Here is a 22809-nt window from a genome sequence, read left to right on the forward strand (position 1 = left end):
TTTTCTCACATAGGGTATCATTTATCTCCCCATTGATAGGCCTTGCAGATGCATCTAGAGTATGGTATAGTGGGATACGCTGCAGTCAACCCCTTCCCATCAATAGACCTCATTACAGCGGCCATCATAAAAAACAGGAATCCAGAATGTGATGCGTGACAAGGGTCATCACGTGATTGTCCAGAAAAAATGGCAGGACATCAAGTACAAATTAGGCATCAATACAATTTCACATTGCCAATTTTGGTGCTTATCCAGTGGCACTGCTGATGAGTATAAATTTAAAAAAAATGAATGCCATTGAGTGCTGTTCACCGCTATGGGCAAACACCACAGGTGCCCAAGAGCACATGGCGGATGCAGACGGCCCGGTTGCCACTTTAGGTGTTACGCGCTAATTCAGAATTATATTGACCCCTAATTTGTACCTGATTTCCTACCATTTTTGGACAATCACGTGATAACAAGTTGTCACGTCACATTCTGGATTCCCGTTTTTTTATGACGGCCGCTGTAACATCTCCCTGCGGTTTTGAAGGTGGCTCAGAAGCTCCCTATCAGGTTGTACCATCTATTTGAGCGCCGGGCGTTAAAATTGTCGATCTCAATGCTGCCACCAGAAGATTGAATATATATGATGGCAATTACAACGGCTGCATGGGGTTAACATTACAAGACCTATGTACAAATTGCTCAAACTGGCGTGGCAGCAGAGGGGCCTTAGGGGAGTTGTTGCCTGGGACTCATCGATGAACTCATTCCAGGATACCGGATTCTTCTTTACTGGAGGGATTATTCTTCAATGTGGGAATAGAGAGTTTTAGGAATGATGGACGATCAGGCGCATCAACATAAATCTGTTTCTCGCATCCCCGGTGCATATAAATCACACTGAGTATGAGATACATGGATGTATCGGAGTGTGAAGGAGAAACAGTATAGTAGTTGCGAGGAGCGTGCAATTAATTACCGACAAGTTGTAGGTAAGAGCGGCTTAGCTCTAATAATGAAGGGGGCATCGCGACCCGAAAATTTAAGTTAGCCTTTCGATCGCCAAAGTAGGCTTCGATACGCATTTACATTCAGGCAGAAAGCAATAAACAAGGTGACAAGAGATCATAGGTGGTCACCAGCACTCCTCCAAGTACCGAAAAAAATGAAGAAAAATCCGGCTTGATACAAGAATAGGCCATACTGGTATTATAAAAATATGCTGGAAATGTACAAGAAACTGTGCAAACCATATGTTGTCACCGATTCCGACATTCCAGTTATGGGCTAGCACCGCTGCGCGGCATGGGCCGAGGAGAAGCGTTCGGACGAGGCGAGGAAGGGAGTGATGGTCCAGGAAGCAATTGACTCCGAGCCCGTTCCGTGCGTATGTGTAAACCGCGAGTGGCAGCAACAGCAGCGGAGTGTGTCGTCCGCACCTTGGTTGGTGTGCCACTGATCAAATTTGTGATTTCGATGGAAGGTCTATAGGAGTTAGGGTTCGGAGTATCGGGGGACGAGGTTATGACCAGACCAGGCGCGTTGTCGGCGGGTTCGTCAATGTCATCGGAACCTAAAACGGATTGGGTGGCATCGGTTTCCGTGCCACTATCCTCTTGGATGATTGACTCTGGCTCCTCATCAGAGTCGCCTTCGTCCGCTGCTGTGGGGGGATTCAGAACGGAGCCCTGAGGAATAAGGATTGCAACACATACCAGTAAGAGTACGACCTGCTAAGCCAAGTAAGCGATCTGCGGAGCTTTCGGCGTAGTTCAGAGAATTACGCTTGCTTGGGTGAATCGCAGTAGACTGATCTCTCAGTCGTGGCACTACTTCTAAAGTTTCTAGTGGACCAGAAGGTTCATTGAACCCAGTCTCGACGAAGTCGCCATCAACGTTGAACACACGCTGAAACTCGGAGAGCATTAGAGAAAGCACGCCGGCTGGGACTTGGAGAGTTGGGCTTAGAATTATTCCCACGTTTCTCATAGTCATCCTATTCACTGTCGCATGTTGAACAATAAGAATAAGGTGTGCTATGACGGCCCGAAGAAGACAATAGTTTGGGAAAGGAAGCATAGCCACAAGCGTCTGCAAGTCGGCTATCTTTTCCTCCTCTTCCGCAAAATCTGCAGACGGGAAGAAGTTGAGCCTTTAGCGGAGCGTAATTTCAGACAACTATACCTACCGACGTTGCGGAGGAAGCGGAAGTGGAGTTGATGGGAGAGGATTGTTCCAGGTATCTCTCTGATATAGGTTTTGAGTAATCCGGAAATAGCATGAAGATCATAAAATTCGTCCTGGGTCATTAAATCAATGTCACCCTCTGCCGGCGAGGAGATTCGGAGATGAGTGAATGATGATTCATTACTTGTGTATAACTGACACAACACCCACCAGCATTAAAACGCTCTTTCAACGACTTCATGGCGGCTGAGCTGCCGCTCAGTCGATAGATACCTTCCTCTTGTTCGGCATGTTGGGCCTCAAGATACTGTATGCACCGGAAAGCAACAGCCGGAAGGTTTGCGATCTGGGACACGGCCAGGGCATCAGGAAGAACGACACCAAAAACGGCACGTGGAGCAACTTGAGGCTGCAACGACCCGTGTATACCCTTCGTCAGTCTTGTGAAAATGCCAGACTTGACTTTGCGTTCCCTCTCGTTATTTGTTTCGCCAGCAGCTGAGTCCTTTACACCAAAGCTATACCCTGGAGGTATGGGCATGCCGTTAGATGGCCCCGATATCGATATTACCTTTCCCTTAGAGCTAGTTGTGGTTGTGACGCCGCTGTCAAGAGACAGGTCTCTTGAACCACCAAGCGATGACTTGGAGCCAGACATGGCAGGGTTATAAGAGGCTACTCGAGGTCGTGGAGCGGATGGGTTCGGGCGGTTGTCAGCCATGTCAGGATAATGTCCCAGTTCTGAGCTTGCTCGTGGTATCTGCCCATTTTGGGAAAGATGGTCTAAACTTGTTGGCATCGAACTCGAGAAAGGAACACTGCTGCCATTTCCTTTACCCATTATCTTCCGAACCACGGTATTGCTGTCAGGTACAGGCATAGCGGTAGCAGGGAGATCAACGCTAGAACCATTCCCCATTTCGCGGACATTATTCATGTCATCTCGTGAGGCGGCACGGCGGGCAGTGGGTTTCGCAGTGGGTAAGTCAGTAGGAGACACAACAGAAGAGCTCGTCGAACTGCGAGTTGTTGCAGGTCTTTGCATGAGGCCGGTATTGACAGACGTCGGTTGCGGCGCTGTGTTCAGCCGATCATCCTCCACGGCCACTGCCATAGACAGGGCATCGATCCAACATTCTCGATCTGTATCGCTTTCACCACACAAGACATGTCGGACAGAACTGCTGGACTGTTTCTTCCCCTCGATAATAAGGAATGCATGCCTAAACGCGTTATCGTCATCTGAAGGTATCCCTGAGCGCTGCTGCTGACGGCCGATCTGGGCGCCTCCCAGATAAATAGACCCAAGGTGTTGGCCACCGCGCTAAAAGACGTAAAACTTAGTGTGACGCTGCACTGAGTTATCACACTACCTACGCTTTCGTAATATTCAAGTGTGGCGCCTTGAAGGACGAAGTACCTTGTTTTCCAGCGCAGAAACCTGAAGAGAATCGCTTGGGATGTAAAGGAGCACTTGCATCTGAATCACTTACCCGCCGAAGTTCTTTCCACGCTTAGTGAGATAGCCTTCCTTGTGACCAAGAACGTGAACGGGAGCCCTCTCAGGTCGAACGATACCAGTGCTGAAAAACATGCAAATATCATCCTTCCTGCGAAAGCCGGCGCTAACCAGAGTTTGGAAATAGACCTCCAAGGCAGCCTGGATCGTACCAGTTGGAACATAAGTCTTCGTTTCGATAAGGAATATACCCACCTTCCTCTGGTCAACTTTGGCGGGAGCATTGTCTTTGAACAGTCTATTTTCTGGCAAAGCGCCCATTTTCTTACTCTGAGTCTTCCCTACAGCCGCCCGGATTCTCGCATCGAGTGTCAGCACGTCGCTGTAAAGCTTCTCAACTTTCCAGGGCTCTTTCCCCTTCGGTGCGACAAAAATGATGAATGACACGACCTCCTTCCCTCGGTCATTGGGTCGAATCGTGGATCCTTCTACCTTGATGACCGTGCTCCCCACTTCCTCAGGGAGGAGCTTGGCGGCCTTGTATTCGAACCGGTTCTGTTCGGGAGTAAGTGCTGGAGTTGGCTCAGGAGGTGATACCGGTACTTCGGGAACGGACTCCACGATCGGTGCTGCATTAGGGTATGTGTCAAGGGTATCTGAGGATGGCTGAGCTTTCACCGTGTCGATAACATTAGAGGGACCTGCAAGCCTCCCTAACTCATCAGCTTGGGGGTCTTGGGGATCGACTCGGGGTGGCGTATCAGCTGGTCATGGGAAAGATCGTTGGTTGGTTGAGATGAGGTGATCGTGGGTCTGGGAAACGGGATCAAGGTAGGACCTTCAACTCTGCTCTCAGTCTCCTCTTCAGGGTGTGAATCTAGTTTGCCGCTTCTCTGTCCAGTAATGCTTGTTGTTTGCTCTTGTTTCACACTAGATCCAAATCTAAAGAAAAAGTTGGGATAAGTTGATGACGTGGTCGGGGAAGCAGGCGTAAATGAAATATACCGCGTGGGTTCATCAGGGAAGGTAATTCGGCTCTCACGAGAGGGCCTTCTCCCACCATTATCAGGAGCGGTTAGCATAAGATTGATCGAAGTAGTAGCTGTAGGTACGCCTTTTCCCGAAGTTCCGGGGCCGAGAGGAGAGTGCACATCGCTAGGTGACTGGTTTGGTCTTGGTGTTGGTTCACTTGAGCTTTTTGAGGGCGTCAGTATAACAGGAACTGGAGGCCGGTCCGAAACCTCTGAGACCACTTGAGGAGGTGTCCTGGGAGGCTTAAGGTTCGTGCGGTCGTTCTTTGCTGGGGGAGGAGCGGCAGTGGATTGAGGAAATAGTCTTAGTTCGGAGGGATTATTCTCTGCGGAGTCCCGGGTGGCAACGTCCGACGTAATTCGAGCAGGGGAACGGGAAGACGGGGCGAGAGCTGAGAGGGACTCTATTGGCTCTTCTTTGGTGGTAGACGAAGACGCTGAGGCATCTACGGAATTTGCAATTAGGGTTGTTGCTGGAACGTGGGCTGATGGATCGGCACCTGGATCGGACTGATGCTTTTCACCAGAGTCAGGCTTTTCGTTATCTTGTCGTGTGGCTAAGCTATCATCGCTGGACGCCCGGTAGTCGGCAGGAAGTTGGCGGCGCTCATCTTTGAATCCCTCGAGTATGCTCAACAGTCGATCCCGTTCCGCACGAATGCGATCAAGATCTTTTTTAAACAATACGGCAGTAGACTTTGTCTTTTCGAGGTGCTTCCACAGCAAAGCATTCTCATTTTGGAGTGAATTACGCTCAGACACGAGCTTTTCAAGTGCCGTTTGATGAGAGCCATTTGCCACAGCAAGAGCGGACTCCACGGTGATTGCTTGCGAGGAAACTGTCCTATGGCTACTCGGTGATCCCTGAGCAGCAGCTAGGCTAGAGCTGCTGGCCTGTGCAGCGACAGTGCGCGTGGAGGGCGTAGATGCCATGTTCGTATATGTGCGATTGGCTTGTGGTGTGGACTGTTCGGCTGCACCTGAGCCACGCCTCCCCTCGGCTGGTGAGGCAGTAGAAGGGGGCATATGCAGGTAGCAAGCTGTAGCTGGAGACGAAGCGATGTGGACGCAAAGATGATCTGTCAAGGCTAATTACTTAATCCAAACGCGGATTAATGGCAACGTACAAACAATCTCTGTGATGCCCTTGATCTAACTGACACCTAAACACAAGTCAAAGCCGCGCCCGACGCGCAGGGGAATCGGAAAGAATTTGGGGAGTCGCTCGTGAACGCTGTGGTTGTGCGAAGATGGCTTGAATTTGGATCCGAAAACGCGTTGCTGTTGGCGCGAACACAGTGACTGCCGCGCCTCCGATGTTCTAACCGCCGCCTTCTGCAGCGCTTAAGGATCACTCCGTAGTGAAGAGGCCAGTGTATGTCCGTTGCGTGCTGTTTCCGGGAAAGGCGTTTTCTTAAGGTCAAGGTTACTTGATTGTTGAGAGACCGAAGCTTTCTCCGAGGTCAGTTCGATCAGTTTTTTTGGCACTGTACATGTGTCTATATCCGAAAAGCTGTTGCTATCATCATGTTGGGCCTACTATCCAGTTGTTAATTCCTATCTCGGAACCCACTCTTCGCTCTGTCTCTGATTAATTTTTTATCATGGCTGGCATCAAACCCTGCAACTGTGGCTTAAATCTTTGGTCGCTGGTTACTAGCAAATTTTCAATGGATCTTCCTTGCATCAATACACACAATATTGATGTACATCCACATGATCGTAAACTCTCATATAGCGTCGTCTCCGGGCTGCACATGTGCAGTTGTCCTTAAACGCTTTTATCCAGCTGCTGTAGTAGATGTGTTGCCAAAAATTTTTCGGTGTGTTATTCTCTGAAATCTGGCCTTCACTTCTGGCATCATAGGGCTCTTGCGAAATGTACATAGTGGGTATACACGCGGATGACAGCCTAGGCAAGTTACCAGCCTCTACATATGACAGTCATAACTTGCATCTCCTTGCTCAAATCGCCATGACGACCTTCAAGACTTAGCCTCGTGACGTCGATGATGGCAGTTCCTATGTTCAGTTTCTCATTGGTCAACGAGGTCTCTAGCTGTATTGTAGCGCAAGTTGTCCAAATTAGATTTGTTATATTGTTATATATACAATATAACATATATATCGTGATCTGCCTGGTTGCCAGAACGTGGTAGCAACGGAGGGCCTTCGGTTCAGACATTTCATCTGGAATCTGAGCTGTTTATGTCAACATATTCCATCTGCGGGGGCTCTTGATCAGTGCTTCGTGTCGGTCGATCTGCTCAGTATCTCCACAAGCTTCTCTGACGATGACTGGACTCAGGGCTCCATTAAGTCGATCGAATGTCTCTTCCTCTTTGGATGAGTGATTTAATGTTGCAGTGCAACATTAACCTGGAGATGTCGGTTGAGCAATGCATGTTGATCAACTAAACTTCGGTGGTGATGGCTCCATCCACCCCCCCAAACGTTGGTCTCAGGGCTCTTCATGCGTCCCCTGAGTCCTGTCAGGCCAAATCGAGGCTGTGCATGACCAACCCCTCAACGAGTCTACGCTCGCACTGATGTATCAAGTCATTCTGGCTAACTTCTGGGGCCTCAGGTCTTCATTGCAGTTTTCAAACAATTCAATGCATGCACCGATGATCTTTGCTACATTAATTGCTGCCTGCAACAAAATACCCTCTCTGCATGCAGGTCTGCACAGCCACATTGATCGGTTGCTGTCAGGTAGAATATTACATCCCCCTGTTCCCTCCATCTGCAAGGGAACACTCGACAATCAAAGGCACTAGCGTTCAGGCCAAAGATTTCCGCAGCCTTTCCGCCGTCGGAAATATAAGTACCATGCAATCCCAGCTCTTTCTGCGATGGAAAATCGATGTCTGTTTATCCGACAGGAGAAATGTCGATGAAAGATTGATGCATGCTGCTGCTTACTAGTACTAGTAGGGGTGCGCGCATTCTTTCACGTGTTCTTAGGATGTAGGATGCAAGTAGCTTGCCGGCAGCTTGGTTCTCGGGCCTGGCCTCCTGTAGCATATGCACATATGCTTCAACCTTAGGCTTTGCGCAAGCTTTAACTCTGATGCGCACGTCATTGGAATGCGAGAAACAGTTCATTCTCGCTTCCGTGCGTGGCCCGTTCATGTGTTGCCTCTTTGGAGTTAGGCGTCTTTCAGTCCGACCATTCGATATATGATTCCACCCACCCTGAATGACCCCAGCTTCGAAGTAGAAGCCCTTGCTTAGGGTGTCAACACATTGGTTCAATAGATCCTTAACCGCACCTTCCAGGCCGCTGGGCTCGAACACGGTGGCGGGGACATTTGCAGCAAGATGAGCCCTTGCAGCATCTTATTTTCCTTTCACTCGTCTTTCGCGGTTCTCTGCCACCCTGGATTCTCTGCTTCTGCGCTCAGCAGTCTGGATGTTCAATTACATCCCCTCGATTTATTTGGCCGTTCTGGAGTTTATTAGTCACCAGGCTTCGTAAAGCTGTTCCTGCACTGACAAGCTTGAGGCACCCTGTTTCCGGCATTCCCGTGGCAGTTTTGGTTATTTTTTATTTCATTTGGCAGTCTAACGAAGATGACTTTTAAGTCATGCCTTGGTTGTATTGTGGCGGAGTCGACCGAATTTATTGTGTCTTGAACGCCACGCCTACGAGCTATCCCGCACCCCGCACCTGCCGCGGTTCGTGGTTCTTGTTCCAAATGAGAGCCCATGGTTCTTTAAGGGTTGATAAGAAGCAGCAATGGTCAGGCTTTGTGCTTCGCGTGGGGTAAGATTCTACATTAAAACCCTGACCGCTTTGTGCTTGCATGGCATAGAGAAGCTGCTTCCGATACTAATGCCATCACTGGATTAATATTTGCTTAAATTGATCTCTCCAAATATCGTGGCCACCGGAAATTCTACTGGTCAAGTGCGCTCCTGCGATTGTCCAAGGCTCTCAAACTAACATTAGGTCATTCTCACCGTCAGCTAGTCTCCTTTGTCCACTTTCTTTTATCGGTTTTCTGTCCAAGCACGCTCACGGTCCTCCACTGTCCGGCTAATGGTAATTGGTGTGCTCCGGCCGATACTAACGAGCACCAACAAGATAACCCTGGGACTAGGTTTTATGGTTTGGAGCTTTGGCCTGCATGAGGCTCCGCCGCCGCCGCCGCAATGGGCCATAAAGGAGAAACGTCTGTGCCTTCCCAAAGGCTCCCCATCTCTGGCATGTTATTCGCTCCTCAAGTTTTTAAAGTTCTGATCACTTTGAACGGCCCTTCTCTGTATCGATTGCGGGGGATTACAAGCGAGCTACATACAGGGTCCATGGACCAATCAACTGCCGCCATTGCGAAGGATATTTGTGAGTGCCTCGTCCTAGGATTAAGCATATAATTACCAAGAGCCCTGATTTTTCCATAAATTGATCATTTCTATACTCCCAACACACTGTTATAGTTGCACCTACGCCAATCACACAAGACCGTACGGGAAAGGCGCTACAGTGGGTGCCTCAACACCATCCGAGGACAATCAACCGGGAAATTCAAACGCACACGCTCCAGATCAACTGACCGAGCAGTCAGGTAGAGGCTTCCACTGTTACGAATGAACCCCAACCGTCAAATTGCGTTAGCGTAAATTGTTGCAAGCGCCTCCGACTGCATAGGCATGTAGCCAATTTTCCCGCGAATCGGACATTTCCATCCTTCCAACGCGCCTACGTGAATCAAACAAGGCCTACAGCCCAACAATGGCAGGGGCCCGGGCCCCGGGCTGGGCTGTGCGAAGCTGGAGGATAAATGGGCTGTTCATGGGCTGTGACTTCGCTTGTGGGGCTTTATTAAGATCCTTTTCTAATGAGGTAGTGATATTCGTAGTTTCACATCTATCGGGCCGTTCCTGAGGCTGGATTAGTCCGTTTGATCATCAATCACGGGTTGCATACATCGGTTGAAGAAAATGTCACCGAATTTGTATGGCTCGGAACTCTATAGCGCTCTGTTCATCTCGTAGTTGTCGCAGCTCACACATTGAAAGAACCATATTCGGCGAGTGTTTGCATAATCCCATGCATGGCCCAACGATATCCTGTGCTTGTCCCTTATTAGGATCGGAGAGGCATCACCCACTCTTGTCTCTCATCGACTCTCTCGTAGCGATAACAGTGTTACCACTTTGTACCACCACTTTCCACGTCTATACCTGATAAACACCAGCACAACCCGTTCCCCTTTGGGTGTTCCAGCATTCCCTGGTCACCATGCCCTCTCATACCCCTACCGCGCCCCGTAGGGGCACCGTAATGACGGAGGACACCTTCCACGCTATGGCTGACGCCGAGAACCCCCCATCCTTGGCCGTCTCGGACGTCTATCAGGCACTGATCGATGAATCGGCAGGATTAGCTCCTCTCAGGGATGCTGAAGTATCCGAGGTTTTTTGTTACCGCCGCAATGGCGTAAGTTGGGGATGAATATCGAGTGGGGACCTCTGTATCACTGACGACATGATTAAGTCGAGAGGCCGTGAATACTATCTGATGTTAAACATGCGGCTACTTTCGTCATACAGCCAAGCACGTGGAGCGAGCACCGTCGTATGGGCATGCGCTGAGAGGGTCCCGAGCACCGAAGGACGTAGTATTATTGACGTCATTCGAAGGGTGTATGTGGCTTGGGACAACATCAAGTTCTCATATCATATCGCGGCGATCCGGGGACTGAACGATGTCGATGTCCCCATCGTGAAGCTCTACTGCAATAACGTCAAGTTTATCCATGCTGCCCACGTATTCAACATCACCCACGATCACTCTCGGCACTACCACCCAACAAGCTTTAACCGTTGGTGGTTTGCCATAGGTGCATCCTCCCTTTCTTTTCTTGCGAGGAAACATCTGACTGGGTATCCCCTGCAGTTAGCATCGGCGCCCTACGTCATTTGGACCAGAATAACGATTCGATCCAGTTCCCCAACAAGAATTATATCAAAGCCGCTGCAAAAGCCGTGCGCGATACGAAGGAGATAACGAAGCGAGTGACGCTCGAATTCTTCTCCACGTGGGACGTTCGGAGCGCTGCCGATCTCGGCAATGAAGCAACGTGGGAGCCTCGTCGTGATCATCCTCCAACAGCGGAATTTCTTCCCCAGCGCCCTCGTCAACACATTCCGACTCGACCGGCTCTATTGTTTCAACCCGTTTTGTCCACTTTGCCTGAATCTACTCTGGATGAATCCACTCTGACTGATTCCACTCTGACTGATTCCGCTCTGACTGATTCCGCTCGACCTGATTCCACTCTGCCCCAAATCACGCCAGGTGCGCTCTCCAATACCGGCACGTCGCTTTATCCAGTATCCCCTTTGATCCAGCCAGTGGCTCAACCTCAACCCGCTCTGGGATCCTTTGAGACAGATTCCGGGAATGCTCACGATGCTATTGAGCTAATCAATGATGATGCTATGTTCTCTCCTATCCTTGCCAAGCCTCGCAGAAGCTTTGTGATGACAGGGAACACCTTCCACGCCATGGCTGACTCCAATCAGCCCCCATCTCTTGCAGTTTCAGACGTCCACCAGGCACTCCTCGACGAGTCGGCTGGATTAGCGTTTCTCAGGGATGCCGAAGTGATCAATGTTCTTTGTTACCACCGCGATGGCGTGAGTCGAGAACCGATATGCGGTAGAGTTCATCTTGCTGACGATAATTAAGACGGGGGCCCATGATTATCTTATGTTACACATCCGGCTAGGCCAAGGCGCCATTGTGCTGGCACGGGCTGAGAGGGTTCCGAGCACGCAAGAACGCGGGATCGGAATGGTTCCGAGGGGCTCGGCGGCATGGGATAATATCAAGTTCTCATATTATCCCTCCGCTATTCGGGGCCCTGGAGATATCCCGATCATGATACTCCGTTGCCACAACGTCAAATTGGTCCACTGCACCCAGTTATTTAGCATCATCCATGGTCACTCCCAGGAATATGATGCAAAAAGTTTCAACTGCTGGTGGTTCGCTGCAGGTGCGTCTTCGCTTCATTTGTGTGAGAACGTGTGTTGACACCGCATACAGTTAGCATCGGTGCTCTGCGTCATTTAGACCATAGGAATGATTGGTTCAAGCTTCCCAGCAAAGATTGGATTTATGCCGCTGTAAGAATCGTGGGCAGCAATATGAAGGAAGTAACGAACAATGTGACCCACGAGTTTCTCCGAAAAGTTGTCGATCTGAGCAATGAAGCCACTTGGGAGCATAGTCGTGATCCTCCCTCGGGAACAGAGTTTCTGCTTCGACCCCCACCTCAACCCGACCCTCTCCCTCATCCCATCTCAATACCTCAACCTACACTTATACCTCACCATCAGCCCACTCTGCCAAGCAGCCTTCCGCCATCTTCCCCATCGACGGAAATTCATTCCAATCATGGCTCTGTCTATCCACCGCCTATCATAGTATCAAGAGACCTCGGAATCGATCTGGTGCAGGATGTTGTGGTGACCCATGATATCGAGGTTTATAAAGTATTAGTCGTTGGGCATAAGTCTGCCGTCTCTTCAGGGGAGTTATTGCGGGTCTTGGAGACAATATGGGGGGGTAATCGAGCACAGCTCAAGGACGGGGTTTTGTTATTCTTGCACACATGGGTGTTGTTGGGATTCCTTGACGGTTCATTCACCTCGGAGGTCCTGAGACTTGTGGACGAGTTCTCGGGCAGTCCACCATTTAGCGGTCGTCAAGAGATATGGCAGATTCAGAATGCCCTGACCGAATCGGCCCTGACAAGACCCTCACCTCCTTTCCCTGTGAGGAAGCGACCCTTGGCAATCAATGGATCCGGGTCGATCATCGCGCCCGGCGCTTCAGGGAAACAAAAGATCAAGGGGAAGACTATTGGCGAAATGGACTCGAATGATCTCCTTGGGTTAGCAAAGGCTTTGCTTGAGAAGGAGGTAGACGATCTCGAACATCTTACCATGCCTCGTGCTGTCAAATTGCTGATAGACTGGCGAAACGATCCAGAAGCATCGGACTCGATACTATTCTCTCCCTTGGCAAAACAGGTAATTAAGGAGTTTGCTGATGTATTTGGTCTCAAACGATCTGAGAATCATTCTACATTCAGATCCAAGACTGGGTCAATGAGGAGTGCCTGAATAAAAACCACAAGGTTCGGCAGAAGGCATTCCAGTCGTTCTACCTTCTGGCATGCGTAAGTTGTTCCCCTGAATGCTTCCGCTGAGAACACCCTAATATTTTCCTGTGCAGGAATGCGAAAAGCTAGGGGATTTTGCTAGTTCCCATGCTATCGCCCGCACCCTTTGCGGGAAGTACCTTAAGAAATTCGAACTTATTCAGGCTCATGCTGTAAATTTAGTGGGAGGTTCAGAAGGGCTACAGGACGCACTGCAACGCCTTTCCGAACCCTCGCGGACAACAATTCCTCCGATAGGTTCGTCAACGACACGCCCCTAGCAATGTGTGCTAAAAGACCATCTAGACTACCGATTGCGACAACTTCTACCGTTGTTCCACGCCATCCGGGATGATGTTGCCACAGTTAACTGGGAGGCTTGCAAGTTGTTCTATCAAAGTTTGGTGCAGGAGCTTCGACGACCCGTTCTTCCACCTCCGGAAGCCAACATTGATGAGTCTTATCATGAAGTCCTTCACGAAAGGATGTATGAAGCGTTTTTGCATCGTTCTAACCACCAGAGTCTCAGTGAACACCTTTCTGCACATGAGGGCCGCGAGATGGAGCAGATGAGAGCTTGGGAGCATAATCATGATCCTACCTCGGGAACAGAGGTTCTGCTTCGACCATTTCAACCCAATTTTCTGCCCCATCCCATCCCAACGCCTCAACCCACTCTCATGCCTCAGCCCACTCTTGTGCTTCAACCTCAACTTACTCCGGATTTCTTTGAGACAGAATCCGGATGGAATGCTCTAGATGCTATCCAGCCAATCAAGGATGATGGGGTTACCAGCTTGACGGAGCACACCTTCCATGCCATGGCTAACTCCACACAGCCCCAATCGCTTGCAATTTCAGACCTTCATCAAGCACTCATCGATGAGCCAGCTGAATTAGCATTTCTTAGGGATGCTGAAGTGACCGATGTTGTTTTATACCACCGTGATGGCATAAGTCAGGAACAGATATCTGGCGGACCTCGTCTCACTGATAACATAACTAGTATGGCGGCCCATGATTATCTCATGCTACGCATGCGGCTGGGTTCAGGCAGCATCGTGTGGGCACGGGCTGAGAGGGTCCCAAGCATGCAAGAACGTGGAACTATCCAAGACATCGCATGCGACATTATCACGTTCTCATATCATGCCCACGCAATTCGGGGCCCTGAAGATGGCCCCGTCATGACTCTTCGTTGTAGCAGTCTCAACTTTGTCCTCTCCACCCTGTTGTTCAGCATCATCCACCGTCATTCTCAGGAGTATCACACAACAAGCTTGTGGTTTGCCGCAGGTTCGTCCTTCGCTTCATTCATATGAAAACATGTATTAGACACATCACACAGTTAGCATCGGTACTCTGCACCATTTAGACGAGGGGAATGATTGGATCGGGTTTCCTAGCAAGGTTTGGATCGGAGCCGCTGCGAGGGTCATCAACGGCAGTGCAAAGGAAGTAACGAAAAATGTGACGCACACATTTCTTTCCCTGTGCAACATCCGAAAAGTTGTGGATCTGAGCAACGAAGCAACCTGGGGGCATTGTCATGATCTTTCCCCGAGAACAGAGTTTCTACCTCAACCTCCTCAACCGCAACCCACTCTAGGTTCCCCCGAGACGGAATCCAGACGGAATCCAGATGCTATTGATTCAATCGAGAATACCGACACAGGTCTCCTACCCCTTCCCTTCTTTGAGACGGAATCCAGATGGGATGTCCAAGATGCTGAGCCAATCGGGGATGACGAGAGCATCAACACGGATCAGCCCTTTCTCAAGCGGACCTCCACTACCTTTTCTGTTTTCACCAACTTCTCCACCATCTCTGACTTTTCAACTTTTACCCAAGGTTCGGTTCTATCAACCCGGAGTGCTGGGGAGATATTCTTACTCAAAGATCTTTGCGAGAAAGTCATTGAAAAGCACCTATCGCTTCAATCAGCCAGGATTGTCAGCACATCCTGCTATTCTCAGTATCGGGCCATTCTCCTACATCGTTTCCTTATCTTAGAGCTACGACGTCCCGGGAAAAGGGATGTATGGCTGCGAATCGAACGGAGAGCTGGACTGGGTCCTCTCTCACTTGCACGACAACTCGGCAAATCTCGTGCCAGAGATACAGTGAGAGCTCGTTGTCAAACTGTTGCTGAACATTCCTTTGACACGCCTACAGGCTCAGCTCTCAGCAAGTAAAGAAGTCCTCGCAGGAGCGGCACAAGAAGAAAACATTCAAGAATTTAAAAGACCACCCTCTCTCGCCGAATTTGGTGATTATCTTCGAATCATCTGTGAAGAGCTGTTGGAGTATACAATTTGGCAGGTATGATGCTGCGTTGATATCACTTATGAAGCATGCTCAGACCACGATCGCTTCAGGAAAACTGTTGGATGTTCTGTTCACTGCTGCAAGAGCATCTCGGAGGCTCAGGAAGCGGGCACTACACGTCCGGATGCCCAGTTGCTCCCAACATGGCGTCCACTGTCCGAGACAGAATATCAGAGCGAGTGGCAGCCCATGTATCATCCAATGCAGTATAGTGAATTCGGAGGTTGTTAGCAATCCAGAGGGGGATCATGACAGTGCTGCCACATGCATTGCCAGGTTCAGCTGGGTGCCTAGGTTTTTTCCGTTGCCTCTTTTATAACTGTCAGTGTGATTTCTACCAAGGTCCCAACCCGTCAGCAGCAACCCCTGAGCAATGCGAAGCCAAGTTTGTTTGGTTGCTATATCTCTCCCCACAATGTGTACCGGCCGGATGCTTAGATATTCACCACCACCACACGCAGGACATCTTGGAGTGAATGGATGGCTCCCCACCCGCCACTCAATTAGAAAGGAGCAATTTGCACTTTCGCGTTCTGTACCGACACCCTTCATTGCTTCCCAGAACAAAACGTTCTCCCCAATCCTCAACTCTATCGTAGACTCACCCTGTCGATAATCTCCCCAGCCTGCTACCTTTCCCACGTTGCGGGAATTCGCTGCTGACCTTGCTTGCTTGTTCATATGCAATGTTTGCTTTTTCATCATCAGCGTTGTAGCGCAGTTGGCTAAATTTATTCCTCTATTGTATCCAATGTAATCTGTTTTTAGTGATGACTAATGAGCAAAGAATTTCCTGGCAGTGTCGATGCATCGAAGCGCAGACGAAGTATTGAACAACTTACACACACTCTGACTTCCTCAGTGCAAACAAAGAGTAGGCAACGCTTAGTCATGGAAGCCGGCAATTCATCTTTGGCAGGACAGTCAGTGGAAGGGAGTGCGACTTCTTCGGAAGCGACCAGTTTGGTACGACCAACAATAACGATCTAATCTCTAATCTCCCTGTGGCCGGCGTTACGAGCGCAAGTGCTAAAGAGGCAATATGAACCCTTGAACGGCGCCAAACTTGATAACCCGCACTCGCAATGCAAAGAGGCACTACCAATGACTATGCCCTCTTTAAAAGTCAATGCCATTTGGACAACAGTTCCGCGCTCATCAAACGCGGAACTCCTTTTGAATAGCCGAGGTGGGAAGCGCCCAACGAAAGCTGCCATTGCGAAGTTGAGGATGTTAGCGGAATGCTGAGGCTCCCACCCTATTCAGGGCCAAGTGTTTATTCCAATATAAACTCGCAGAGTTGGAATGGGACGGAAAGTAAGCAAACATCCCAGGAGATTAGAAACGTTCATTGCTGAATTCGTGGTCAAATGGTTGTGAGTCTTGAGCTTTCTGGGGGTGGAAAGGAACATATCGGAGAAAGTGAGCGCGTGGTGCAATGCACGCGATCTGGTTTTGAGTTACCTTTTGAGATGTTCGTGATCGCCAAGAGACATAAATCCAGTCTATAGAGTCAAAGTCGCTACCAGTTGGCAGTTACGAGGCCGAGTCTAGGGACAGCTCTGCTTTCCAATACCAAAGAGTCAGTTCGCGGCGCCTTCTGGCGCTGAACACAGTTGCACATTTATCTCTACCGACCGGGATTGGCAGTTCCAACATGGTTCGGTTCACGGTTCGAACCGGTTCTCTGAGAACCATGGCACCCTAGACGCGATGGGTGCCTTAACACCATCCGAGAGCGTACTGACCACTCAAATACTCTGGAAAATTCAAACCCACACGCTCCAGATCAACTGACTGAACAGTCAGGTAGAGGCTACCACTGTCACTTTGATTACGAATGAACTGACCGTCAAATTTCCAGCGCAACTAATTAAGCACGTAACTTACAGAGAGCACATTCTCCAGCCAATTTTTCCGCAAATCGAACATTTCCATCCTCCCAACACACTGTGTAGTTGCACCTACAGGCTACATAAACCAAACAGGGCCTACAGCCGTAATGTGTCCATAAATGTGGCAGGGGGCTGGGCTGGGCTGGGCTGTGCGAAGCAGGACAAATGGACGGGTTCATGGTACTCGGGCTGTGACTTCGCTTGTGGTGCTTTATTTATCAACACAAAATCCCCTTCTAACGAAGCAACGACATCCGTAGTTTCACATGTCCAGAATGGCTGCAGCAATGATCCGGAGGCTCAATTAGTCGGTTCGATCATCGATCACGAGTTGTGACTGCATGTCGGTTGAAGAAAAGGTCACACCGAACTTGTATGACTGGCCTAGAACTCTATAGCGCTGTATGTCACAGCTCGGACATTCAAAGAAACACATATTTGACGAGTCTTTGCATAATCCTGTGCAAGGCCAAACGATATCCTATGCCTGTCCCTTATTAGGCGCGGAGAGGCACCTCTTCTCATCGATCCTCTTGTACGATTAGACAACAGTGTTACCACCACTTTTCACATCTATACCTGATAAACACCAGCATAACCCCCGAGCTAACCCAACCCGTGCCCATGTGGGCGCCCAAGCATTCCCAGGCCACCATGCCTTCTCATGCCCCCGCCAGGCACCGCAGGGGCTCCGTAATGACGGAGGACACCTTCCACGCTATGGCTAGCGCCGAGCAGCCCCCATCCGTTGCAGTCTCAGACGTCTATCAGGCACTGATCGATGAATCGGCAGGATTAGCTCCTCTCAGGGATGCTGAAGTAGCCGAGGTTTTTTGTTACAACCGCAATGGCGTAAGTTGGGGATGAATATCCAGTGGACCTCGCTGACGACATGATCAAGGCGGGAGGCCATGAATATCTGATGTTAAACATACGGCTACCTTCGTCACACAGCCAAGTGGCTCGGAGCACCGTTGTATGGGCGCGCGCTGAGAGGGTCCCGAGCACTCAAGAACGCAGTGTTCTTGGAGTCATGTGGAGGGGGTCAGTGGCTTTGGACAACATCAAGTTCTCGTATCACGCCCCCACAATTCGGGGGCGGGAGGACGTCCCCGTCGTGATGTTTCACTGCATCAACGTCAAGTTCATCCATGCTGCCCACTTGTTTAGCATCATCCACCATCACTCTCAGGACTACTACACAGCCAGCTTTAACTGCTGGTGGTTTGCCACAGGTGCGTCCTTCCTTTCTTTTCCTGCGGAGAAACATCTGGCTGGATATACCATGCAGTTACCATCGGCGGTCTACGTCAGTTGGACAAGAATAATGATTCGATCCAGTTCCCTAACAAGAGTTACATTAAAGCTGCTGCAAAAATCCTGGGCGACAAGACGAAGGAGGTGACGAAGAAAGTGACCCACGAGTTCCTCTTCGAATGGAACGTTCGGAGCACTGCCGATCTTGGCGATGAAGCAACGTGGGAGCCTCGTCGTGATCATCCCCCAAGAATGGAATTTCTTCCACCGGGCGTTCAGCCCGCTCTGCCCCAATCCACTTCCCCCCTGACCACTTCGCCTCAATCCTTCCTTCCCCGATCCGTTCTGACCCTACCCACGCCAATTGCCCCTTACTATGCCAGCGCGTCGCCTCATCCTCATCCGGGGTCCCCTCCGATGGCCAACCATCACGACCCACAATCTTCTACAGCCATCCACGAAGTTAGTGTGAGTTTAATTAACGTGCTTTGGCACCTTCTCATTCCTTGCTACAGGGGGGCACAGTTACAGGCTCTGCGATTATGGACTCGCCAGGCTCCATCCGGAGCACCCTGCCTCTGCCGCCTGAGTCGGCAGAAACTCACTCCGATCATAGCTCTATCCATCCACCTCTTATCACAGAATCAACGTCTCCTACCACGGCACCAAGAAACCTTGAAACCGTCAACCTGGTGCAGCGCGTCGTGGTGACCCATAGGATCGATGATTACAATATATTGATTGTTGGACATCAGTCCGCCATTCCTTCGAGGGAGTTGTTCTGGATCTTGAAGACAATCTTCAGGGATGTGGATGGTGATAATCAAGCGCGCATCAGGGAGGGGGTTCTGAAATTTTTGCATATGTGGGTGTTGAGCGGACTCCTCGACGTTTCCGTCTATTCGGAGGTCGAGCGTTTTGCGGAGAAACACTTAGCCAACGCCAACTCCTCGTTGTCTCGCCATTGTCGAGAGATTCAAGCTGCACTGCAAAGACCAAAACCTCCCACTGCAAGGCACCGAGCCGAAACATTGAACGGATCCGTCTTCACTACTGCTTCGTCCGCTTCAAGTGGCCAACGGAAAACCAAAAAGAGGACCATCGTGGAAATGAAGCCGAAAGATCTTACCGAGTTAGCAAGAGCTCTGTTCGAAGTGGAAAAGGACAATTGGGGAGATCTTACCATAGCCTCTGTTGTCGAGTCCCTGTCAGCAAGATGGGACGAACAAATGACGCTGGACTCTAAGCCATTCTCTCCCTTGGCTGAAAAGGTAATTTGGGGTTTTCCGAGATTCTTAACCTTGACACCGTCCCGTACTCAGATACAGGACTGGGTTATTGAGGAATGCCTGGATAAACAACGTGAGGTTCGACAGCGGGCATTCTATGCATTCTACCTCCTGGCATGTGTAAGCAGCGCCTGTCCACACTTCCTCCAACAAGACGCCCCACTAAGATCTCTCTGAGTAGCAGTGCAAGGAGATGGGCAATTATGCAAGTTCTCAAGCCATCGCCCGCGCTTTATGCGGCAGATACCTCACTAAATTTGAGTACATTCAAGGTGTTGCAGCGAAGAAATTGGGAGACCGGAAACGTCCAGGAGAGGAACTGCAACGCTTGGCTGAGTCTTGGGATGGGGTTCTGGCCAAGATTCCTCCACTAGGTTCGTCAATGACTCGCCGTCTTCGTGTGCTAAAAGATCGCCTAGATTATCAATTGCGGGCCCTCCTGCCAGCGTTCCGCGCGATCCGAGGCGATGGGGGTGCGATCGACTGGAAAGCTTGCACATGGTTTCACGACCAATTGAACCAGGTGCTTCAACAACCCGTTCCTAAAACCCTTCAGGATGCCAAGGCCCAGGAGTCTTTTCGTGAATTCCTTCACAAAGGGATGCTCAATGCCCAGTGGAACCGTGATAGCCACGAGGCTCGGAGTGCGGACCTTTCATCAAGGGAGCCTCAGGAGATACCACAGATGCAAGTCAAAGGTGGATGGTGATAACCAAAGTTATGATATCCCATCATCCTACTGCTGCAACTTGTTGTACAACACTTTCAACTCGGTCTGGCCTGCTCAGTCTAAAAGCTCGGAACATAATATTCAGATTCGACTTTACGAAGCATATTCTAGTCTATCACTGCTAATCTTCTCTCCTGATGATCTCATTTTTTGATCTGTTTCGGTCTAAGGGTTCTTGGTTTTGGTCCTTTTTTTCTTTTCCAATTGCGACTTGATAACTCAATCTATGTATACCACTCCCCGCATGTAGCCAAGACTCAGTATAACGCGCGCGAAGAACAATGCCATCCCCATGCCGCCTGCAGACACCTCGCGCCTTCACTGAGTATACCGCGCCAAGGCCTTATTTGCTGATAACACCCTGTCGGGCGTCCATCCATGCCCTCCAGAAACTATCATCTGGGAGGTCGACTTAACTGACTGAGAGGCGCAGGCTGCGACTGACGAGGTGATTACGAACGAACCGGCCGTTAAATTGCCATGTATTGCGCAGCGCAATCGAGGGGGTTACATGCATCGAGATATAATGAAATCACCAGATTTACAGTAAGATGAAGTGAATGACAATCTTTCAGATGTCACGATTCCAAGCATTACTTTCGATCTACATTAGCAAATTGCATGCTATACCTAGGGTCGTGTGTATTTGCAGTACATAGTGGTGATTGGTGGGTAGGATGATGAGATTTGTTGCGCGGTTACAGTAATATTCCCCGTCCATGGTTTACATGCAGGCAGAGCCTGTGAGACTTCTGTTTGCAGAACAAGCCAAATTCGCATCATGAGAAATAGCTACAAAGCCAGAAATGATGGAGTAGTGTGCCATGTATGGCGTGCTCAACAAACTAAACATGTGGTATATAGCGGGATATACTTATACTCGCATGAACTAGCACAGCATGCGCTGGTCAAAGGCCGCCCCCTGGGGAAAGCTGGCCCCACTGTGTGTCCACAACTACGGAGATTATGGAGATGCTTCGATCAATGGTGATCGATATGTCCATGCGCAACCAACTCAGCCATTCAGTTTGAGCGGCCTGGTTATATAAGTAGGATTCGGGGTAATGAGATTTCCCGGATCGTCTGGCACTCTCAGGCTACCTTCCAGAGTGCAGTGTATTGCTCTGAGCATGGCCTGACCATATTCTATGTTCATTCCCTCTTAGATGGTCGCAGGCACATCGCTGATCGGGGTCAATTTCATATCAAAGGACTTTCCCATAGCCGAAATAGGCACTGCAAACCGCACTGCTTGTCGAACCGACTTCACTCATCTTCTTGCTGACCTTCATAAGTGACAGAGAGGACCAATTTGTGTTATCGCCTGTCGCATCTACACCTGATTGTCACTACTACAGAACAATTCAAGCCTCATTCAGAGCTCCGGGCGCTTAAGCGCTCGCTCCCCACTATGTCCTCTCCTATCGTTGCCAAGCCTCGCAATGGCTCTGTGATGGCAGGGAACACCTTCCACGCCATGGCTGACTCCAACCAGCCCCCATCTCTTGCAGTTTCAGACGTCCACCAGGCACTCATCGATGAGTCGGCTGGATTAGCGTTTCTCAGGGATGCTGAAGTGACTGACGTTCTTTGTTACCACCGCGATGGCGTGAGTCGAGAACTGATATGCGATAGAGTTCATCTTGCTGACGATATTTAAGACGGGGGGCCATGATTATCTTATGTTAAGCATCCGGCTAGGCCAAGGCGCCATTGTGCTGGCACGGGCTGAGAGGGTTCCGAGCACGCAAGAACGCGGGATTATCGGAATCGTTCTGAAGGGCTCGGCGGCATGGGATAATATCAAGTTCTCATATTATCCCTCCGCTATTCGGGGCCCTGGAGATATCCCGATCATGATGCTCCGTTGCCACAACGTCAAATTCGTCCACTGCACCCAGTTGTTTAGCATCATCCATGGTCACTCCCAGGAATATCATGCGAAAAGTTTCAACTGCTGGTGGTTCGCTGCAGGTGCGTCTTCGCTTCATTTGTGTGGAGAACGTGTGTGGAGAACGTGTGTTGACACCGCATACAGTTAGCATTGGTGCTCTGCGTCATTTAGACCATAGGAATGATTGGTTCAAGTTTCCCAGCAAGGATTGGATTAAAGCCGCTGTAAGAATCGTGGGCAGTGGTACGAAGGAAGTAACGAAGAATGTGACGCGCGAGTTTCTCTCCCTGTGCAATGTCCGAAAAGTTGTCGATCTGAGCAATGAAGCTACTTGGGAGCATAGCCGTGATCCTCCCTCGGGAACAGAGTTTCTGCTTCGACCCCCTCCTCAACCCGACCTTCCACCTCATCCCATCCCAATGCCTCAGCCCACCCTTATGCCTCAGCGTCAGCCCAGTCTCGTGCCTCAGCCCACTCTTATGCCTCAACCTCAATTCACTCTGCCTCCAAGCCCTCTTTCCCAATCCCCACCCGCCACCCACAACCACGGTTATGGCGGCCCGCCTC

At 50.0% G+C, this 22809-nt stretch overlaps 6 protein-coding genes across 6 annotated transcripts; 4 read left to right on the plus strand and 2 right to left on the minus strand.

Annotated features, from left to right (window-relative positions):
* Window positions 1–1071: 1071 nt before the first annotated feature.
* EI90DRAFT_3066940 (uncharacterized protein) lies at window positions 1072–5938 on the minus strand. Its single transcript, XM_039060979.1, has 11 exons — window positions 5796–5938; window positions 5169–5714; window positions 4643–5114; window positions 4385–4579; window positions 3893–4346; window positions 3672–3838; window positions 3556–3619; window positions 2389–3502; window positions 2180–2317; window positions 1707–2120; window positions 1072–1654 (listed from the first exon to the last, which is right to left on the minus strand). Exons 2-11 carry the CDS (start codon window positions 5692–5694, stop codon window positions 1272–1274), a joined length of 3927 nt encoding a protein of 1308 aa, XP_038913753.1. The 5' UTR covers window positions 5695–5714; window positions 5796–5938; the 3' UTR covers window positions 1072–1271.
* A 2752-nt stretch (window positions 5939–8690) lies between these two features.
* On the plus strand, window positions 8691–8952 carry EI90DRAFT_3066942 (uncharacterized protein). The gene has a single exon (XM_039060980.1). The coding sequence runs from the start codon at window positions 8714–8716 to the stop codon at window positions 8912–8914; it is 201 nt and encodes a 66-aa protein (XP_038913754.1). The 5' UTR covers window positions 8691–8713; the 3' UTR covers window positions 8915–8952.
* A 964-nt stretch (window positions 8953–9916) lies between these two features.
* On the plus strand, window positions 9917–15389 carry EI90DRAFT_3126783 (uncharacterized protein; the record flags this gene model as incomplete). The annotated part of the gene is made up of 11 exons (XM_039063946.1): window positions 9917–10114; window positions 10172–10517; window positions 10574–11316; window positions 11369–11678; window positions 11729–12717; window positions 12780–12866; window positions 12923–13106; window positions 13155–14144; window positions 14197–14972; window positions 15025–15171; window positions 15228–15389. The coding sequence occupies 11 exons, from the start codon at window positions 9917–9919 to the stop codon at window positions 15387–15389; spliced, it is 4932 nt and encodes a 1643-aa protein (XP_038913755.1).
* Window positions 15228–16064, minus strand: EI90DRAFT_1680749 (uncharacterized protein). Its single transcript, XM_039052025.1, has 2 exons — window positions 16020–16064; window positions 15228–15935 (listed from the first exon to the last, which is right to left on the minus strand). Exon 2 carries the CDS (start codon window positions 15880–15882, stop codon window positions 15424–15426), a length of 459 nt encoding a protein of 152 aa, XP_038913756.1. The 5' UTR covers window positions 15883–15935; window positions 16020–16064; the 3' UTR covers window positions 15228–15423.
* A 1355-nt stretch (window positions 16065–17419) lies between these two features.
* Window positions 17420–20438, plus strand: EI90DRAFT_3066953 (uncharacterized protein). Its single transcript, XM_039060981.1, has 6 exons — window positions 17420–17924; window positions 17974–18307; window positions 18364–18791; window positions 18845–19738; window positions 19800–19992; window positions 20038–20438. Exons 1-6 carry the CDS (start codon window positions 17697–17699, stop codon window positions 20325–20327), a joined length of 2367 nt encoding a protein of 788 aa, XP_038913757.1. The 5' UTR covers window positions 17420–17696; the 3' UTR covers window positions 20328–20438.
* Window positions 20439–21549: 1111 nt separating this feature from the next.
* EI90DRAFT_1681113 (uncharacterized protein) lies at window positions 21550–22537 on the plus strand. Its single transcript, XM_039052027.1, has 3 exons — window positions 21550–21957; window positions 22010–22322; window positions 22391–22537. Exons 1-3 carry the CDS (start codon window positions 21760–21762, stop codon window positions 22411–22413), a joined length of 534 nt encoding a protein of 177 aa, XP_038913758.1. The 5' UTR covers window positions 21550–21759; the 3' UTR covers window positions 22414–22537.
* Window positions 22538–22809: the final 272 nt, after the last annotated feature.

Source organism: Cantharellus anzutake (assembly GCF_015039405.1).
Source record: "Cantharellus anzutake strain C23 chromosome Unknown EI90scaffold_39, whole genome shotgun sequence".
Classification (NCBI taxonomy): Eukaryota; Fungi; Basidiomycota; class Agaricomycetes; order Cantharellales; family Hydnaceae; genus Cantharellus; species Cantharellus anzutake.